The sequence below is a fragment of the Gadus macrocephalus genome, chromosome 10 (assembly GCF_031168955.1).
Source record: "Gadus macrocephalus chromosome 10, ASM3116895v1".
In the NCBI taxonomy this organism is placed as follows: domain Eukaryota; kingdom Metazoa; phylum Chordata; class Actinopteri; order Gadiformes; family Gadidae; genus Gadus; species Gadus macrocephalus.
This window is the reverse complement of record NC_082391.1, coordinates 955,090-973,527: the sequence shown is the minus strand read 5'-3', so window position 1 is coordinate 973,527 and position 18,438 is coordinate 955,090. Positions and strand designations below refer to the sequence as shown.

Below are 18,438 nucleotides of genomic sequence, written 5' to 3'. Positions count from 1 at the left end.
TGGTGGTGTTATGGTGGTGTTATGGTGGTGTGTTGGTGGTGTGTTGGTGGTGTGTTGGTGGTGTGTTGGTGGTGTTATGGTGGTGTGTTGGTGGTGTTATGGTGGTGTGTTGGTGGTGTGTTGGTGGTGTGTGGGTGGTGTCTTGGTGGTGTGTTGGTGGTGTTATGGTGGTGTGTGGGTGGTGTCTTGGTGGTGTTATGTTGGTTTGGTGGTGCTGACCTGCGAGGCCACCAGGTTCTTGGTGTAGTAGTCCAGGGGCATGATGACCTCCACCACCGCCACCAGACACCAGAAAGCATCCTCCTCGTCCTGCAGCACCAGCAGGCTGACGGCTGCCAGCCTGAACCACACGGGGGACACGGGGGGACATGGGGGGTTAACAGACTGAACCACACGGGGGACACGGGGGGACATGGGGGGTTAACAGCCTGAACCACAAGGGGGACACGGGGGGACATGGGGGGTTAACAGCCTGAACCACACGGGAGACACGGGGGGACATGGGGGGTTAACAGCCTGAACCACACGGGGGACACGGGGGGACATGGGGGGTTAACAGCCTGAACCACATGGGGGACACGGGGGGACATGGGGGGTTAACAGCCTGAACCACACGGGAGACATGGGGGGGACATGGGGGGTTAACAGCCTGAACCACATGGGGGACACGGGGGGACATGGGGGGTTAACAGCCTGAACCACATGGGGGACACGGGGGGACATGGGGGGTTAACAGCCTGAACCACAAGGGGGACACGGGGGGACATGGGGTGTTAACAGACTGAAAAAATATTAAAATCTAAAATACAATCTTAGAACAGCAAAGATGACACATGACTTGATCAGAAGAAAAAATTAAAAAGTACTGCGTTGACGGATAATCAGCTTCACTAAGGATTCAATACTAAGATATACACAAAGGCATTTGGGAAATATAGTCGTGGCACTAGTGTTTTCTTAATAGAATATCGTTAGTGTCCTTAAGTTAAGTTAAAACCCACTGAACCACTTAACAGACTGAACCACACGGGGGACATGGGGGGGACATGGGGGGTTAACAGACTGAACCACAAGGGGGACACGGGGGGACATGGGGGGTTAACAGACTGAACCACACGGGGGACACGGGGGGACATGGGGGGTTAACAGACTGAACCACACGGGGGACATGGGGGGGACATGGGGGGTTAACAGACTGAACCACAAGGGGGACACGGGGGGACATGGGGGGTTAACAGACTGAACCACACGGGGGACATGGGGGGGACATGGGGGGTTAACAGACTGAACCACAAGGGGGACACGGGGGGACATGGGGGGTTAACAGACTGAACCACATGGGGGACACGGGGGGACATGGGGGGTTAACAGACTGAACCACATGGGGGACATGGGGGGTTAACAGACTGAACCACATGGGGGACATGGGGGGTTAACAGCCTGAACCACATGGGGGACACGGGGGGGACATGGGGGGTTAACAGACTGAACCACATGGGGGACATGGGGGGACATGGGGGGTTAACAGACTGAACCACACGGGGGACATGGGGGGGACATGGGGGGTTAACAGCCTGAACCACATGGGGGACATGGGGGGACATGGGGGGTTAACAGCCTGAACCACAAGGGGGACACGGGGGGACATGGGGGGTTAACAGACTGAACCACACGGGGGACACGGGGGGTTAACAGACTGAACCACATGGGGGACATGGGGGGTTAACAGACTGAACCACACGGGGGACACGGGGGGACATGGGGGGTTAACAGACTGAACCACATGGGGGACACGGGGGGACATGGGGGGTTAACAGCCTGAACCACATGGGGGACATGGGGGGTTAACAGACTGAACCACACGGGGGGCACGGGGGGACATGGGGGGTTAACAGACTGAACCACATGGGGGACATGGGGGGTTAATAATTGTTTTTCCAAGCAGAAAAAAACAAGAATCAAAAATAGTCTAGCTATAGACTGTAGAAGAAGACGACATCAACGACGCTCTGTGTCCGGTATAAGGCGGTATTCATGTTTATCTTTCCCCTCACCTGTTGAGTCCCTGGCAGTAGCCAATCGTAGGGTTCTGCCAAGAGAAGGCCAATAAGATGCGTTGGAGTTTCTGGAGGGCGGGGCTAGAGGGGGCGGAGAAGTGCTTATTGGTGGTGAGGGTCCGGTGGAGGTCCAGGAGGATCTGTCTGGACGCTGGGTGGGGCGACATCAGGCTCTTCTCACACAGCTAGAGCCGGGAGCAGAGGAGAGGGACTGGGTACTCTACACACTCAACTGGACCACGACGCCGTAGTTATCTGGGTTTAACTTCACTCTCAGGTTTAACAATAAAGTCTCGTGAATGCTGCATAGTTTAAGGAAATAGTGCCACATAAAGAAATCGACTGCTTTACATCAAATTAAATTCCATACTTTTACAATCAAATATATTATATGAAATGTTAATAATATAATATTATCTTCGATTATATAATATATTTATATTAAATCATGTTTGATTCTATATTATTCTCATCATTGTTAGCGACGTTACCTGTTGGTAGCGGTGTGGGTGTTGCTCGCGTAGGGTGAGAGTTCTGGCGCGTACGATCCAGCGCCAGACCCTCTGGCGGAACTCCCGGGGGACCCCCGCCCTCAGCAGGTTCTTGAGCTCCGGCGACTGGCCGAAGTCGCCGTCAGAGCGACTGGCGAGAAACTGGGACCAGCGACCAAGCAGTGGTCTGTCCCCAGCGTCCTGTAGTCGCACAAATACACCAGCAGGGGGCAGCGATTACCTTAACTACACATTAACTACACCTACTGGCTTGATGAGAATATCGACCCAATAATGTTGTAGTAAGCTACAATCGTTCCGTAACTTTGTTCTTGACTTTGTAATCGGAGCAGAAGGGTAAGGGCGGAGGGCTGACCTGATACAGCAGGTTGTGGGAGCGTATCTCCAGCGCTTGGATCTTAGCTAGCAGCTTTATGTCTTCCACCTCGTAGTCCGGAAGAATCTTAAAACCATAGTCGTCGTGGTCTAACGGAGGGCCACTGCAAATACCACATACGTATGGGCGCATGAACAAGATACGTGATACATAGTTGACAAGATTCACGCTAGCTATTTTTTTTTATGGGCTTGGTAAACACTGTTGATTGACAATCAATTTTAATTCTGTTTATGCTATAATATGCTACTTGTGTTGTGTGTACTATAGTACTCTTTTCTATCAATGGTATAACTTTATATCAAAAACATCACCATTCATTTTAAAGGCACCCAGTGCAACTTTATGTAAACATTCAATGAAAAATAAACATTCAATTTCTAGTCTTTTTTACACGTAGTAAGTTTCAATAACTCCATACCATTACATATCGACATTCAAGGAGCAAAGATGAGACGTCGTTGTGTGGTGAGAACTGATAGAAAATCGTAAACAACAACAATCGCCGGTGGGGAGAAGCCATTTTTCCATTGACTGGAAGCCTGCTTTATTTATTGCAGGTTACAAAAAATAAAGAAAATGGCGGCATTGTTGTTGTTATCGATTTTGTATCAGTTCTCACCACACAACGACGTCTCATCTTTGCTGCTTAAATGTCGGTATGTAATGGTATGGAGTTATTGAAACTTACTACGTGTAAAAAAGACTAGAAATTGAATGTTTATTTTTAAGCCTCGAAAGTTGCACTGGGTGCCTTTAATAAATTATACATGTAAGAAAAATGGAGCTGTAGTAATAAGCGCAGTTTCAGTTCACAGCGACCAATTGCGTTTTTCAGATTCTTATTACTTTATGGATTTGAAACCAGTGGGATTTCTGTTCTATTAATAAACGTGCATCAGTACAAAAACAATGTACGAAGCCAGTGCTTTGTTTCGACGGTTGCCACGTTACCCCAGCGCTGCCTTTTGGAGGCTGCCGGCGGGGTCTCCCTGCAGAGCGTCCTCCACCAGGCCGCGCACCACGCCCTTCTGGGCCGCGTCCAGGCCCTGGTTCTCCTGCAGGCGCTGCAGGACCCCCAGGTAGCGGCTCTCCTTCTGGCAGCCGCTGGCCTCCAGGTAGGCACACTGCGGCCGGGCAGGGAGGGGAGGGGAGGGAGCAGAGGCACCCGGGTGGGTTTCATCACGCTCTGAAGCAGTGTAATCCAGTGTTCCCCAGTCCTGCTCTGATCCCTTGATCCCCCTAAGGTCGGCATATTCTTGCGACCCCAGTTTGAATCTGTTTCCCGACACATTAGGTCAGATGGGACTCGGTTCTCTGGGCCTTTACGAGATCTTTCAACTTTAAGTGATCTATCTTTTTTTATCCTGAAATTCCCCATGATCAATGGGTTATCGTCGACATCCTCCTGTGACCCAAACTGCATTTCAGGTGACCCCAGGTGGGGGTCCAAAGCCACAGGGAAGGAACCACTGGACACGCCTGCACAGAGCTGAACAGAGTTTGGGGAGAGGAGGATTTGAACCTGGGCCCGCCTCACCTTGACCATCAGGCTCTTCTCCTGCTCCGAGCTCTTCCTCCACAGCTTGGTCAGCTGGTAGATCTCAGAGTTCAGGAACTTGTTCTGAGTCTTGTAGGCGGCGATGTCATCCTGGGTCACGCAGGGATAACACAGCAAAGAGGTCAAAAGATAGATAAAGGGCTCTTTAGATTGTAGGGGTGTTTAGAGAACTTGGATGGGGTTAACATTTAATCCAATTTGGGATGCAACAAACATCCCATTTAATGGTTAAAGACTCAGTGAACCCAAAACCCTTTTATCTCTTTCGAGTGTCATTTCCGAGGTACTTTGATGTCATGACGATGAGCAGCGGTTGACTGTGGCGTCCAAGAGGAAGATGAGCATTCTGGACGCTTATAATATAACTCCATGGTTTGGGTGGATGGTGAATCTCGATCTGAGCAGTGATGTATTTAAAGACTGCGTCCAAGCTCATTATAACGCCAATACACAATGACGGTACTAAAAAAGTATAATGAGGTTGGCGTGGTTTCCTAGCCATTGGGATGACACAACCCCCCTCCTTCCTAGAACGCTCAACCAAAAATGCATTTCTTTAAATCTCATTCAAATTCAAGCTGAATCACTGGGTTCCTCGCTCTTTAAATCATTCACACCCTCTCCAATCGCTGTCAAACTCCTGATATTTTTTGTTTACTTTTCTAGAACTGCTCATTTTTATAGCTACAGGATTAATCTAACTTAAAATAAACCTATAACTTTAAGTAAACCAAGATTCGAATGTGTCATGCACTTGTGAGTGTCCTGAAAAATGTTATGTTATTTCCATAAATTATTCTTAGCAATAAGAATATATTTAAGATCGGCTCTTTTTATGGATTTAGACGTCCGACCTAATACGGCAGGCTCACCTTCAGGTTCTCGTTTTCTTCCTGAAGCAGACCGCAGGTCTGCGCCTGTAGACCGATGGAGGTTGAGACCTTGCGTTGTGGGTTGGCCATACATGTGGACAACTGGTCAGAGATCTTCAGGATCACCTAGCATGAGAAAGAAAACAAAGCCGATTCCAACAGGCAGAAGAGTACATACTGGATGGATGAAGGGTCTCACAAGGCTACATCGTCATGTGTTTTCTGTGGTGTGAGTGGCCAGAAAGCACTTAAAGATGTATGCTCTGTGTGGAATGTTTGGATGCACTCTATTGAGATTTCCGGTCTCTCACACTAGCTGTTTTCAGACATGTCCTCAGCATTTATTCAGCACTTTTACATCAGGAGATTCGACATTATGGGTGATCTGTGTTGTTCAGACATCAGTAGGATCTCTGGGTGGGTCAGGGGGGTGGGCTTGCAAGGGGCGGGACATGACGTAGGGTCTAAGTTGGCAAGAGGCGGGATAAGTGCGGCCGCTGTCACTGTACTTTGTTTTGGTTTGACCGCAGACAGCACGGAGGCAGAACGGGCAGAACTCATCGCCATCATCTTAAATGTTGCTGCAACGATGCTTCATATATTCCGCTGTATCCACAACACCCTAAGCATCGATTAAAGACAAAAATAAGAATCGACAAAAAAGATTTTTTCGCTGTTTAGGGAAGGATCTGGAGAGACCAGGGGGCGAAATGTGCTTGACCAATGTTCTTGAGAATTTTTATAACAAACCCTGGGACAAATGTAGTTGATTTCTGTGTTAAACTGAGAAAACAGGAAGTGGAAGTGTTGAAATTTCACTTTATGGGGTTTTCTAACACTAATATGAGTTCCCCTAGTCTGCCTTTGGTGCCCCAGTTGGGTGTAAAACAAGCATTAGGTATCCTACTCTTACTACCTTGGAAAAAAAAAAGCAAAGACGCGTCGATTTGGAATTTTCCCCGTATGTTGTCATACAGGGACATGTTACCTCCCCTTTCTTTGTTTTGCCTGCCCAGAGAATTTGGCCCGTCAATTAGACAATGATCTACGAGTGCCACGTGCGTGTGTGTGTGTGAGTGTGTTAATACACACACTGTAACGCAAGTGTTGTACACGTCTGTTATTTGGATCTGCTGTTGGTGTTATGGCACATAACACGTCGGGTTCTCTGACGTCTCTGGTATTTCCACAACGAGGCTCGTAGTGGGGGTTATCTCAGGTTGAGAATGGTTGAGAAGGAATTGGGGGAAAAAAAGAACCACGGCTTTGGCTCCTGAAGTACATGAACTGCTACATGGAGGAGAAAGGGATTGTTGCCCGCGATCGTCTCCCGCCGGAGCCCCGCTGCCCGCTACCAAGGCATCATCGCCGCGACCCGCGAGGCACCAACGCCTGATGCCTCAGCGCTGCCCGCTGCCGAGGCGGTGGTGCCTCGGCAGCGGGGCTCCGGCGGGAGACAATCGCGGGCAACAATCCTTTTCTCCTCCATGACGCGGTTCAGTCTACTTCAGATGGATGTGGACGTGGAAGAACCAGAGACGTCGGAGAACCCGACGCGGTCGTTGGAGATTCATAATGTCGTCTGGAGGCGCACACAGCTTTTGGCCGTGATAATATATATTAAATGATGTAGATATCAATGTACAATATGATATAGTTTAGATATAGAGCTCCAGGACTCACGCCGGAGCACCCGGAGTGTTCTAGAATATTTATTATAAATATAATATTTTCATTATTTATTTTTTAAGTACTGTATTAGGGACCCACTATATAAAAGCATTCATAAAGTAGCATGCCATGGGATCTTTAATTGTTTTCCACCCCATTTGTAAGCCACGTTGCATGAAGGGGTCATCGGCTGAATAACTCAACGTGAGTGTAATGCTGCAGTGTGTGTGTGTGGGAAACGAGGAGACGGACGGCGGTTGTTTACCTCCTGCTTGGCTTGGTTCTTCTCCGTCAACAGGTCGACGTTCTCCTGGAGGTCGACCACCTGCGTGTGGACATCGTCCAAAAAAAGAGTTTGGTTCAAAACATGCAGCTGGTGGAATAGCATTGATTCTGTTATTGAGTCCGTTGGTGTTAATCAGGGCTGTCGAGAGAGTAAAGGGGCAAAGATGGGTGGTCCCAGCCCAGAGGGTTTTGGTTTGAGTCCCAATGACCACAGTCTACCTATTGGGGTCCCTTAGCAGAATGCCCACTAACGACGTGTCCAGAAAACACTGTTCAGTGTGGAGCCCTGAGACGAGGAAACGTTCTTCCGTTCGTTCCACTGCCCACCTGGTACACACACATGACAACCTGCCTGGCTCTCTTCTAGGTCCCAAACACACAAGCTGCATGCTATCAACAGGTCTCGCTTGCAGAAGAGGCGCTTAACTGTCAATTAATTAAAAAAAAAGAAAGTCAATTAATGACGGTGAAGCGCTTTGACAGCGTTATCCGTGCTTCAGGGCGGTGATCCCCAGATGAGAGCCCCTGACCTGGGACTCCTTCTCGGCCAGGCTGCGCCTCAGGCCCTCCGTCTGCGCCGTGAGGTCATCCAGGCGGCGCCGCAGGTCGGCGGCCTGCCGCTCGCGGTGCCGCAGCACCTCCAGACGCTGCTGCTCACCCTCGGCCGCCAGGAACTCTGTGCACGTCCGCTTCTCCAGCTGGGAGGCCTCCAGGGCCTTGTGGAGCAGCCACACCAGCTCCTGGGTGGAGGAGGTGGAGGTGTTAGTGGTGGAGCAGCCACACCAGCTCCTGGGTGGAGGAGGTGGAGGTGTTAGTGGTGGAGCAGCCACACCAGCTCCTGGGTGGAGGAGGTGGAGGTGTTAGTGGTGGAGCAGCCACACCAGCTCCTGGGTGGAGGAGGTGGAGGTGTTAGTGGTGGAGCAGCCACACCAGCTCCTGGGTGGAGGAGGTGGAGGTGTTAGTGGTGGAGCAGCCACACCAGCTCCTGGGTGGAGGAGGTGGAGGTGTTAGTGGTGGAGCAGCCACACCAGCTCCTGGGTGGAGGAGGTGGAGGTGTTAGTGGTGGAGCAGCCACACCAGCTCCTGGGTGGAGGAGGTGGAGGTGTTAGTGGTGGAGCAGCCACACCAGCTCCTGGGTGGAGGAGGTGGAGGTGTTAGTGGTGGAGCAGCCACACCAGCTCCTGGGTGGAGGAGGTGGAGGTGTTAGTGGTGGAGCAGCCACACCAGCTCCTGGGTGGAGGAGGTGGAGGTGTTAGTGGTGGAGCAGCCACACCAGCTCCTGGGTGGAGGAGGTGGAGGTGCTAGTGGTTAGCGTCTGAGGTGTTGGGCCCCGTCCACACGGAGCTGATTTCTCGGTGAAACCGCTCCAGTCTTGTCCGTTCAATTTAAAAGGTTGAATCTCCGCGTGACTGAATGTTTGTATACAGGCTTGATGCGCCTTTAATATTTACCACAGCGTTTCTACAGCTCGATGCCGTTTCGCAGTGACTCCGTCTTTACGGAGATATTCCTGAACCGCATAAAACGAAACCGGATCGTTTTCGCCCGCTTTGGCTCCGTGTGGACGGGGCCTCAGTTGTCAGAGGAGAAGGTGTCGGCGGTGAGGAGACGAGGAGAAGAGGAGGTGCGGGTGTTGAGGGAAGTGGTCGTGCGAGTGGTCAGGGGAGAGGAGATTTTAGCGGTGGGTTGAGGAGGTGTTCATGGCTAGAAGACAGGTGGAGGTCTAGAAGAGAAGTCTTTGCTGTCTCTTCCACAGGTTTTACTAAATCATTAGAGATCTGTTTCCAACCCATTCCTAGCAGACTCAGATCCACCACATTTTCCATTCTACCCAGTTTGTGCAAATGTTCTGCAAGAAAGCCAGTCAGTGTACTTCCCCATGACGTCACCGTCCTCACCTTCTGAGACTTCACCTCCTCCCCCAGCATGTCTTTGTCCTGCTGGAGGCGGGACATCCTGTCTGCAGAGGAAGTCTCCCTGCGGATGTTGGACACGGTGCCGCGACTCTTGCTCCTCCGAGAATTCTGGGTATTCGACCCGGCCGGGGGCTTCCTGCCGCCCTCTGGGGGGCGCTGCCCTGACGGCCCCGTCGATGGGAGCAATGGGGGGCTGGGAGTGCTGGGAGTGCTGGGAGTAGTGGGAGTAGTGGGAGTGCCCAGGGTTGGGAAAATGGGCGGAGTCTGCAGAGCTGTTGGAAACCGAAACAAAGCTCCGGTTGTGTGTGTCTGCATATCGGTTAACTCAAATATGCAATAAACGTAAACTGCATCAATATTTATATTGATGACAGATATAATCTAATTATATTATGTTTGATTGAATCAGAATGTTACTTTGTTTGTCATTGAGTCGTAACTGCAGCACATACACAAACCCAAAAACGCTGGATTATTTTCTACTATAATAGAATCTACACATCGTTGTTACCCATGAAAACAGACATCTCTAATAGACCTACTAGTGGGGGACGTGCCGGCTGCCTGGCTGGGCGGTGTCCATGGTGGAGCCGATTCAACATGGAAAACACTCTGGCTGTACTCCTGAGATGAGCGTTTAGCTAGCAGGTTGTGGACTGAGTTCCTGTGTGTGGAGAGAGAAAGAGAAAGAGAAAGAAAGAGAAAAAGAGAGAGAAAGAGGAAGAGAGAGAGATTAATTTCTGTGTTGGCATGACCCAAAGAGAAAGTGTATTGATGAACAAATTGAGGAGGATTGGTGTGTGAATTGGCAAAATCCAAACCAAGATACAAAGGCTGATACCAAACCATTGGCAAACAATTATAGGGAATGGACTTGAGCTTGCTGAGAGGAAAACTTAAAGTACGCTGGATAGTGATGTTATACTGTTAAGCCCCGAAGAAGTTGCATGGTTCTTTGAAAGGCTTGTAACAGCAGATACCGTGACTATGTTGGTTGTTAACTCGTATTCGGAAGCTCATTCTGTACATTTTTCCCAAAAAATATCTCACCAGAAGTAACCATTGAAAGGGGTTCAAATTTTTCTTCCGGGGGGGGCATGCCTCCGGACCCCCCAAGGGTTTTCTAGGTTACCGACTCACAGCACAACCGATTACAAAGAATCTAAGGGGAAACACTGACCAGGGTTGCTTCACTTCCCTTCAAGGTAAAAACATACCAGTCCATTCTGTACCAACTCTCCTTCCAAAAGTCCCTTTTGATGTTGAGGCTTTCTAAACTAAATAGAGTCAGTTATATTTGAAAACTTTATAAAGAATACATGTCTCATACGTTCAAACAATTCAAACAATACAACTTTTGTTGACTTTAAGGACTGCCTCAAGTTTTTGAACTATTCCATGTTTTCCTGAAGCTAAAGCAAACAGCTTCAGGTTGAACCAATGTGGTCCAATACGAGGAAAAACATATATGCTGTCAACTAGGGCTGAACCTATGTTCAACTCATTAATTGCTTGTTAGTCCAGCAGTCACATTAGTTGTGATGAGCGCATGCTTTCAATGTATTTATAGTCTCCCCAGGTGTCATTGTTGTTGAATGTAAAATAGGTTTGACAAGGGTAGGTGGACTTTTCTCTCGCTTGACATATATAGATTCTCTAGTGACTTGATGTATATAGATTTCAGTCCCAAGACCATTGCTTTTTTTAACACTTGAAGCCAAATGTTATCAATCCGAATCAGCCAAGTATTTGCGGTCTTGAACACACCACATCCTTCATTCAAATGAATGACTTGAGTCAGTGTAATCGTGTTTGCTCGCAACTGAATGAGATCTCAATTGAACCGATTGAGAAAGGGACGGATATTTTGGGCATTTCATCCAACCCTAAAACGAAAATAATATGTGAAGTCTGGGGTGTAAGCAAGCCATCCTGCATCAAAAATACACATTTTTGATCAAACTCTATCGTCATCCACTGACCACGGTTTTGTTATGCAGCAGTTTCCATGGCAATGAATGACATTCAACCCTACAACCCTGTGATTTGCATTGGGGCAACATTTGAGAGGGCAGGCACCACAGAGGAAGTAGAGCTTGAGTGGATTGGACTAAATATTTGGGCGTACGCATCCGAGGTGGAAGAACAGGTTGTGAACTGGCTGCACAGTTTGTTTGCTCAATCCCAGGCTCCGACTGCATCCCCTGCTGCAGGCTTTGTTACGTTGTTTGCACATTGCATTAGGTTTTGTGAGTTGTAGATTGTACCATCGGTAAATGTTTATTTGCACGCCCCTGGATAACGTCTGATTCCGGTAGTTCCGAGTTTGTTTTAGATGTTGTGATGAGCTTCAGCCCTAAGACTCACACACACCCACACACACACCCCTGTGACATCAGTTTGGAAATAATACCATTACCGTCGTGTCTGACCTCATGCAGAGTGTGAGCCAACGGCGCACCTGGTGCGCGCTCAGTCTCGAGGTGCAGTGACGGCGTACTCACTGGAACTCGATGAGCGGGTGTTTGAGGGACATGTTGGCCAGACCCCCGGTGCGGGGTCGGGGGGTCCTGTTGGCGGCCTCCTCTCCCACCAGGCCCTGCGGGCTCTTCACCACGGGCAGGAAGTCCTCTGTCACACAGGAAACAGGAACTTTATATTACTATTGAGCCATCACGGTTTTATTCAGAGGTCGCTTTTATCCAAAGCAACTCACAGTACGCTTTAGATACGTATAATTATTACAGGTCTGAGACCGGTTAGTCATTACAAGCCATTGACAAATATATCCATTTGTCATATCACAAGTGGGAGAATCCAACCAGGTCTGATTGACTGATCTATCATCCATCTGGTTGAACACTCCCAATTTGGAACATTCCTAAAATGACTAAGAGTCCTCAAACATGTTAGTATGAGGCTTTAAGGATACATTTAAGGAGAAATGAGGGGTTAGGCATCTTGCGCAATGATGCCTACGGGTAGACTACGGATATTGAGAGTTTGAACTGTTAACCTTTCATACTATCCAAACCTGTCTACACCTAAAGAGCATTTAGATCTTTATATTCTAGAAACATCTTGACATCCTGGACCTAGACCAACTCTTTTCGTGTTTTAAAGAATCCCAGAGCTCAGACATGAGCTGACATTATGTCCAACCAGCCCCTGTACCACAACAGGTTTCCAATGTCTGTGTCCTGAAAATAAAACAAGCCTCAACGTGACGAAAATACTTCTCAGCCAAAGTAACTGCGCTGTCATTAATACTGTAGATGTAAGAGAACACCACTCCCTGTTTTCTCTGCTCAGAGGTGTAATCAATGCAGAGCAACCTGCTAGTAAAAATCCATAACAGATCAACTGCAACAAGACACGGATAACCATTTCTTTTACCCACGATTATAATTTAAGAAATTCAGCAGTCCTAGGGTAAAATTGCTTGTTCCCTTTTGATCCCTACAACCTGGACTTCCCACAGAGAACTCTGTTTCAGACCCTCACTCTTGATCGGCAGTCCGGCATCAGATAAGTCATCTAGTCTAGTTGCTCGCAGGAACAGCGGCCGTGTGCATCACAGCTCGCGCTCTGTTTGTTGAGCCACCTGCCGCTTGGCTCCGTCTAATATTACACCAGTGCACACTTCCTGCGTCCTCCTTGTACAACTTCCTGCAAGAACCACTAAAGCCTAAACATCCGTCAGTTGAAGAAAGGAGGGGATAGCTTGGGGGGGGGGGGGGGGGGGGTGGTGGTTGGTCCTCCACCCTAACTCCTTTAAGGGAAACAACAGCAGCTGTGCCGCTCCAAACTGCTTTCCGTCCTTTGCTCCTCTTGCTACCGGCTGGTTTGAGTGTCTGTGCTCGGATCAAATGCCTTCTCTCGGACCAGCAATCACACAGCCTGCTGATCTGTTTAAGATCCGCTGCCCAGAACTAACTGTTTAAGATCAACTGCCCAGAACATGCAGTGTCGAGGTCGAGTACCACGCACCTTTATCTGGCTCAGGGTGAGCTAGGTTAACTAGACACCAGCCACAGTAACTTAGTCCTCTCATCTGATCGTTGGTTGGTTTATAGAAATAAAACTGGACGTTTAAACTCACCACAAGGAACAGCAAGACAGGATTCACAAATCAGTATTATCAGTTAATTAGTTATTAGGTGGTATGCACAATGACACAGTAGCCTGTGACACAATCAATAAAACGTCTTTCAAGCAGCTGAGGTCAAACAAAGTAGAGTTTCTGTTTGCTACACCTGCCTCATGGTACCATAGTTGGCACTTATTTTCTGATGATTACACAAACAAACATTGTCCCACACTAGATGAGTGCTGTGGCACCCGCAATAGAGACCACCAATGGTGTTATTGCTAAATTCAAGAGCAGGACATCATCTTTGGTCATTGCCAGCGTTTCCATGGAAGAGGCCTGCTAAGCAGAAGTTAATCCGCTTAGCTTCCTGCCCCTCCTGTTCCTGGCCCACTCCCATACTTACATCTAATGACGGGAAAGTACATCATTGCGCCCTCATCACCCACTGGGGTAAGATAAGAAAACCCTGGTTTTCTATCTTGCCATGGAAAAAGCATGCTTCAATATCAAAGCCAAACAAGCCTTGATTTGAGGAACTGACGGTCAGTATTCAGATTCATTCTTATCAGTCTTTTTGCTGACCCTCGTGTCGTTAAAGAGCAGCGGGGGAGTCGAATCTTGCGCAAAGATGCCTGCAGGTCGATTACAGACATTGGGGTACAAACTTCCAGGAGTGGAACGAACCTCCAGACCATGCTCTTCATCCCAGAGATTCGCATAGTATACGAGGTGAATCTGGATACAAATATGGTATAAAGTATAATTCAGATTCCCATCCATCCCCCTAGGGTTTCTTATGAACTAATTTGGGGTATGAGGTTTCATCTGTATCATAATAACCTGTAGCACACCAAAGTACAACTTTCACAAAACAACGGGGGAGGGTTTGAATTAGGCTAGTTGCTCCCTTAAAAAAGTCCAGGAAATATTTGGTGGCAATATTAAATAGATTACTAGAGCAGTGAAATAAATCTGTTACATTCGGGATGAACTACCTATTGTATACCTCTTGCTTCACAGTTCCCCTGTTTACAATTGTAAATGTTTTACTCAAGTAGTTAATTTTTGGTTAACCTTTTGATCCTGATAACCTATATTATGACTGTGAAGTTCAGTAAAGTCAATATTTTGTGAGCCATTAATTAGTAGGTAGGGCTAAGAGCACCTTGCTAAGGGATGCCTACAGGTAGACATTCAGGTTATAGATATTGGGGTTTCGAACCTTGGACCCGGGACCTGAAATACCCTAACCACTACGTAGTGTCCAATTCAACAACTGTTATCAACGGTCCGACTGACAAGTCTTCTCTTGTTTATCCTTGTGTATTACAGACACAAGCCTCACACACTTATGTTACCAGGAACCCTAAAATGGATCAAGGAAAATCTTTCAAGAGAGAGACAGAATGGTTAAGGCTTTCTAGGGGGCAATGAGTTGTAATCAGAAATTGTAATCAGTTGTAATTAAAACCTAACCAGCCGGTTAAGATAAAATATTTTCCAGAGAAATGTAGGGAAAACAAATATGAAATGTCTTTCACTCTAAAAGCTTGGTGGGTGCTGTTTGACAGCAACACTGCGTGATGAATTTCCCAATTATACTTCTGGCCCGACCGCGATCAGGGAGTGACTCAGAGACTGAGCAATCACCATCGAAGCTCTGTGCTGCTAACCATTTCCTACTGGGATTTCCCCACTCTCTAAGGTAGAGCTTCCGCTGGCTACACCACAAGACACTCCCCCTCTGCCTCCCTTACCGACTTCCTGAAATCCACGCTTGGTCACGCAGCATACAGGAAGTGATTATGCTCACGTTCAAACAAACTGTGATTGCGGCACTACATCTCTCTGATCTTTCGGTTATCATAGATGCAGCACTTACACCTCAATGGGGAATAAACCAACTGATTAAATCCTTGAAACGCACGCAGTTTGTGGATTCTATCTTGTAGTTCAAGATAGATTCAGACATCTAACAATTCAATTAAATTTCAAATTAACGTTCAACACACATCACATGGACCCTCCTTGAGGAAGAGGATGATTGCTCTGTAGTGTATTCACTTGAGCCACCCAGCTAGGTACCGATTGTTACACAGATTGGAACATGTTGCTAGGAATTTGCGTGGTCGTTGCTTGTCTTGCATGGCGGTAGCTAGGGGTTGTTTGTTGGTAGCTAGGGGTTGTTTGTTGGTTGCTAGGGGTTGTTTGTTGGTTGCTTGCTATAGATGTAGGGATTTTGGGATTTCTTTACCACTTTTCCAGTGGTGGCTTTGTGGTTGGTAGATGTTGTGCGTGTTTGGATTAATGTCGCTAGGCTTAGCTTGGTGGTGGCAAGGTATGGTATCTTTGTCGCTGGGGGCATCTTGGTGGTGTACGGCGAGGCCTTGCTTGGTGGTTGCTACGTCTAATTTGGGGATAAGACTATGTCTTGTTCTATTGGGTCGAGTGGGACTCTTTCAGTTAAACCCTAAAACTCCCTGTGCTGCTCTTACCCGGACTGCCGGCGCTGACGTTGTTGTTGTTGTTGGTGGCGTCTGAAGCGGCTGGTTGGGACAGCGCCACCCCAGACAGAAGTTCCCTGTACTGCCACCGCCTCATCTGTAGCTGCTGAAGCCAGTACATCATGGCCGCCTGGTTCACTGCCTGGAGAGAGGAAGAGGGTGGATGAGAGGGAGGGGGTGAAAGAGGAGAGAGGGAGGGGAGAAAGGAGAGAGGAGGGACGGGAGGAGACGAGACGAGAGAAGGAGCACAGTGGAGACGAAAGAATAGATAAAAAAATAAAAAAAGGGAACAGATGAAAGGTCGAGAGCTTTAGTACAATACAGAAAAATACAGTAATAATATCACTTTGAGAGTATGGGAATTCCATCTTCATTCTGTATACAGCTCGTGTCAGTTGAATATCAACAAGCTATGGTAACAGCTTGACGTTTGAATGTGCTGGTCAAAGATAAAGGGCAGCTTACTATAATGACTTTGATTCATCTATCAATGATATACACCATAAAATGTCCAAAGGTGACAAGAAGGCAAAGAATGAATTTGATTGATGGGCTCATCGTAATTAACTGTACAATCATTTGAGACAGCTAAAAAACAAAACAAAATTACAACTGATCAACATGTGCCGGCATCAAAATGTCTCACTCATCAAATGCAATTGTGTGGCTTGGTTCTTCTTATTAAAATAATCCAATACATTGAGGCTATTTGCGATCACTACAACAGGATGTTCTGTAGGTCGGGACCAAGCACAATGAGGTTGGGATAGGTGCGGGTTTGTTTGTCTCTCAGATTACAGCGCAATCTTTCCTCATCTCTGGCAGCCCTTATTATCAAGTACTATATTTACCTGAGCTGGATATATGGGAAAGAATGGGATATGGGAACAACCATGTAGACCAACAATGGGTTATGTATAGCCCAATTCTAACCCTATTTTGCCACAGATGACTGGCGGTTTCTCAGAGTCTGCAAACGTTATCTAATACGTTGGGATGTTTAACAGTGTGACAGTCCTAACAAGCGTTAGTCTGTCGTTAAACGCGTGACAGCTTGGCTTTACACAGTCGAATGGGGTTGTAAAAGTATTCTAGTGTGTTTCCAGCTTCAGGATTCACATTGGGCTGCAATATGATAGTAAACCATGTAAGATATATGCTTGTACAACTACAGTTACTATAAGCCGAGGCAATATCTTTGAATAAGTACAGTAGTTCAAAGGAGTGGTGGCTCATAATTATCACCCTCTATAAAAGGTATGATAATACAATGAGCCACAGAATAATGCACTGTAGGAAATAATAGTGTATACATGGTATTTTTTAAGGTTTTATTTAGCTTTCACATCTAAAATTCATGCTTTGATATAGCTCCTTAGACACACACACACCCACCTCACAGAAACACACCCACGCACACACACACACCTCACACAAACACACACACACACACACACACACACACACACACCTCACAGAAACACACCCACGCACACACACACACCTCACAGAAACACACACACACACCTCACACAAACACACACACACACACACCCACCTCACAGAAACACACCCACGCACACACACACACCTCACAGAAACACACACACACACACACACACACACACGCACACGCACCTCACAGAAACACACCCACGCACACACACACACACCTCACAGAAACACACACACGCACACACACACACACACACACCTCACAGAAACACACCCACGCACACACCTCACAGAAACACACCCACGCACACACACACCCTCCTCCCACACACACACACACCCACGCACACCCACCCTCCTCCCACACCCGCGCCCTACCTTGAGTATGTAGGTGCGCTCGGGGGTCTGGATGTGGAAGCAGCCCTCCTCTCCCTTCAGGGGGAGGGTGAAGGTGGCGCTGCCCAGCCCCGCCCTCCCCAGGGGGGTCAGGTCCTGGGCCGTGCGGTAGTAGAACAGCTGGCTCTTCTTCTCCTCGTACATGAACCACCGCCGCTTCCAGCCCTCAGGGGCCCGCCCCGCTTGTCCAGGTAGCCGCAGAGCTTGGTCCCCGGGGCCGGCCGGGAGGGGGCGCACGGCTCGCCGCCCTCCCGGCCCCCGCAGAGCGCCTCCCCCGCCACGGGGGGAGCCAGGGTCGGGGGGGCGGGGGACGGGTGGTGCCGGCGGGGCTCCTGGTTCTCCAGGGAGGGGGGGCCCCGGGGCCTGGCCCCCGGTGTCCGAGGGAAGGGGAGGCGGCGGCCCGACGGGGTCCCCCTCCTCCGGGCGGCGCTCGGCAGCGGAGGAGCCGGCGGGGGCCTCCTGCGGTCGGGGGGGGGTCTCGGGGCCCGGCGGGGGCCTCCTGCGGTCGGGGGGGGTCTCGGGGCCGGCGGGGGCCTCCTGCGGTCGGGGGGGGTCTCGGGGGGGGTCTCGGGGCCCGGCGGGGGCCTCCTGCGGTCGGGGGGGGGTCTCGGGGCCCGGCGGGGGCCTCCTGCGGTCGGGGGGGGTCTCGGGGCCCGGCGGGGGCCTCCTGCGGTCGGGGGGGGTCTCGGGGCCCGGCGGGGGCCTCCTGCGGTCGGGGGGGGTCTTGGGGCCCGGCGGGG

General features: G+C 49.0%; 1 protein-coding gene and 1 long non-coding RNA gene across 2 annotated transcripts in view; both read right to left on the bottom strand.

Moving 5' to 3' along the window:
• Nucleotides 1-18,438, bottom strand: part of tbc1d2 (TBC1 domain family, member 2) — a 31,425-nt gene that overhangs the window by 12,240 nt on the left and 747 nt on the right. The window contains 15 exon segments of the mRNA XM_060063738.1: nt 220-340; nt 2,055-2,242; nt 2,549-2,749; nt 2,925-3,048; nt 3,900-4,072; nt 4,486-4,596; nt 5,379-5,504; nt 7,315-7,374; nt 7,865-8,074; nt 9,233-9,522; nt 9,793-9,914; nt 11,755-11,881; nt 15,839-15,989; nt 17,681-17,865; nt 17,868-18,421. Coding sequence (XP_059919721.1) covers nt 220-340; nt 2,055-2,242; nt 2,549-2,749; nt 2,925-3,048; nt 3,900-4,072; nt 4,486-4,596; nt 5,379-5,504; nt 7,315-7,374; nt 7,865-8,074; nt 9,233-9,522; nt 9,793-9,914; nt 11,755-11,881; nt 15,839-15,989; nt 17,681-17,865; nt 17,868-18,421 — 2,743 coding nt within the window.
• On the bottom strand, nt 17,158-17,485 carry LOC132466585 (uncharacterized). The gene is made up of 2 exons (XR_009527895.1): nt 17,429-17,485; nt 17,158-17,374 (listed from the first exon to the last, which is right to left on the bottom strand). It is a non-coding gene; the product is annotated as an uncharacterized LOC132466585 (long non-coding RNA).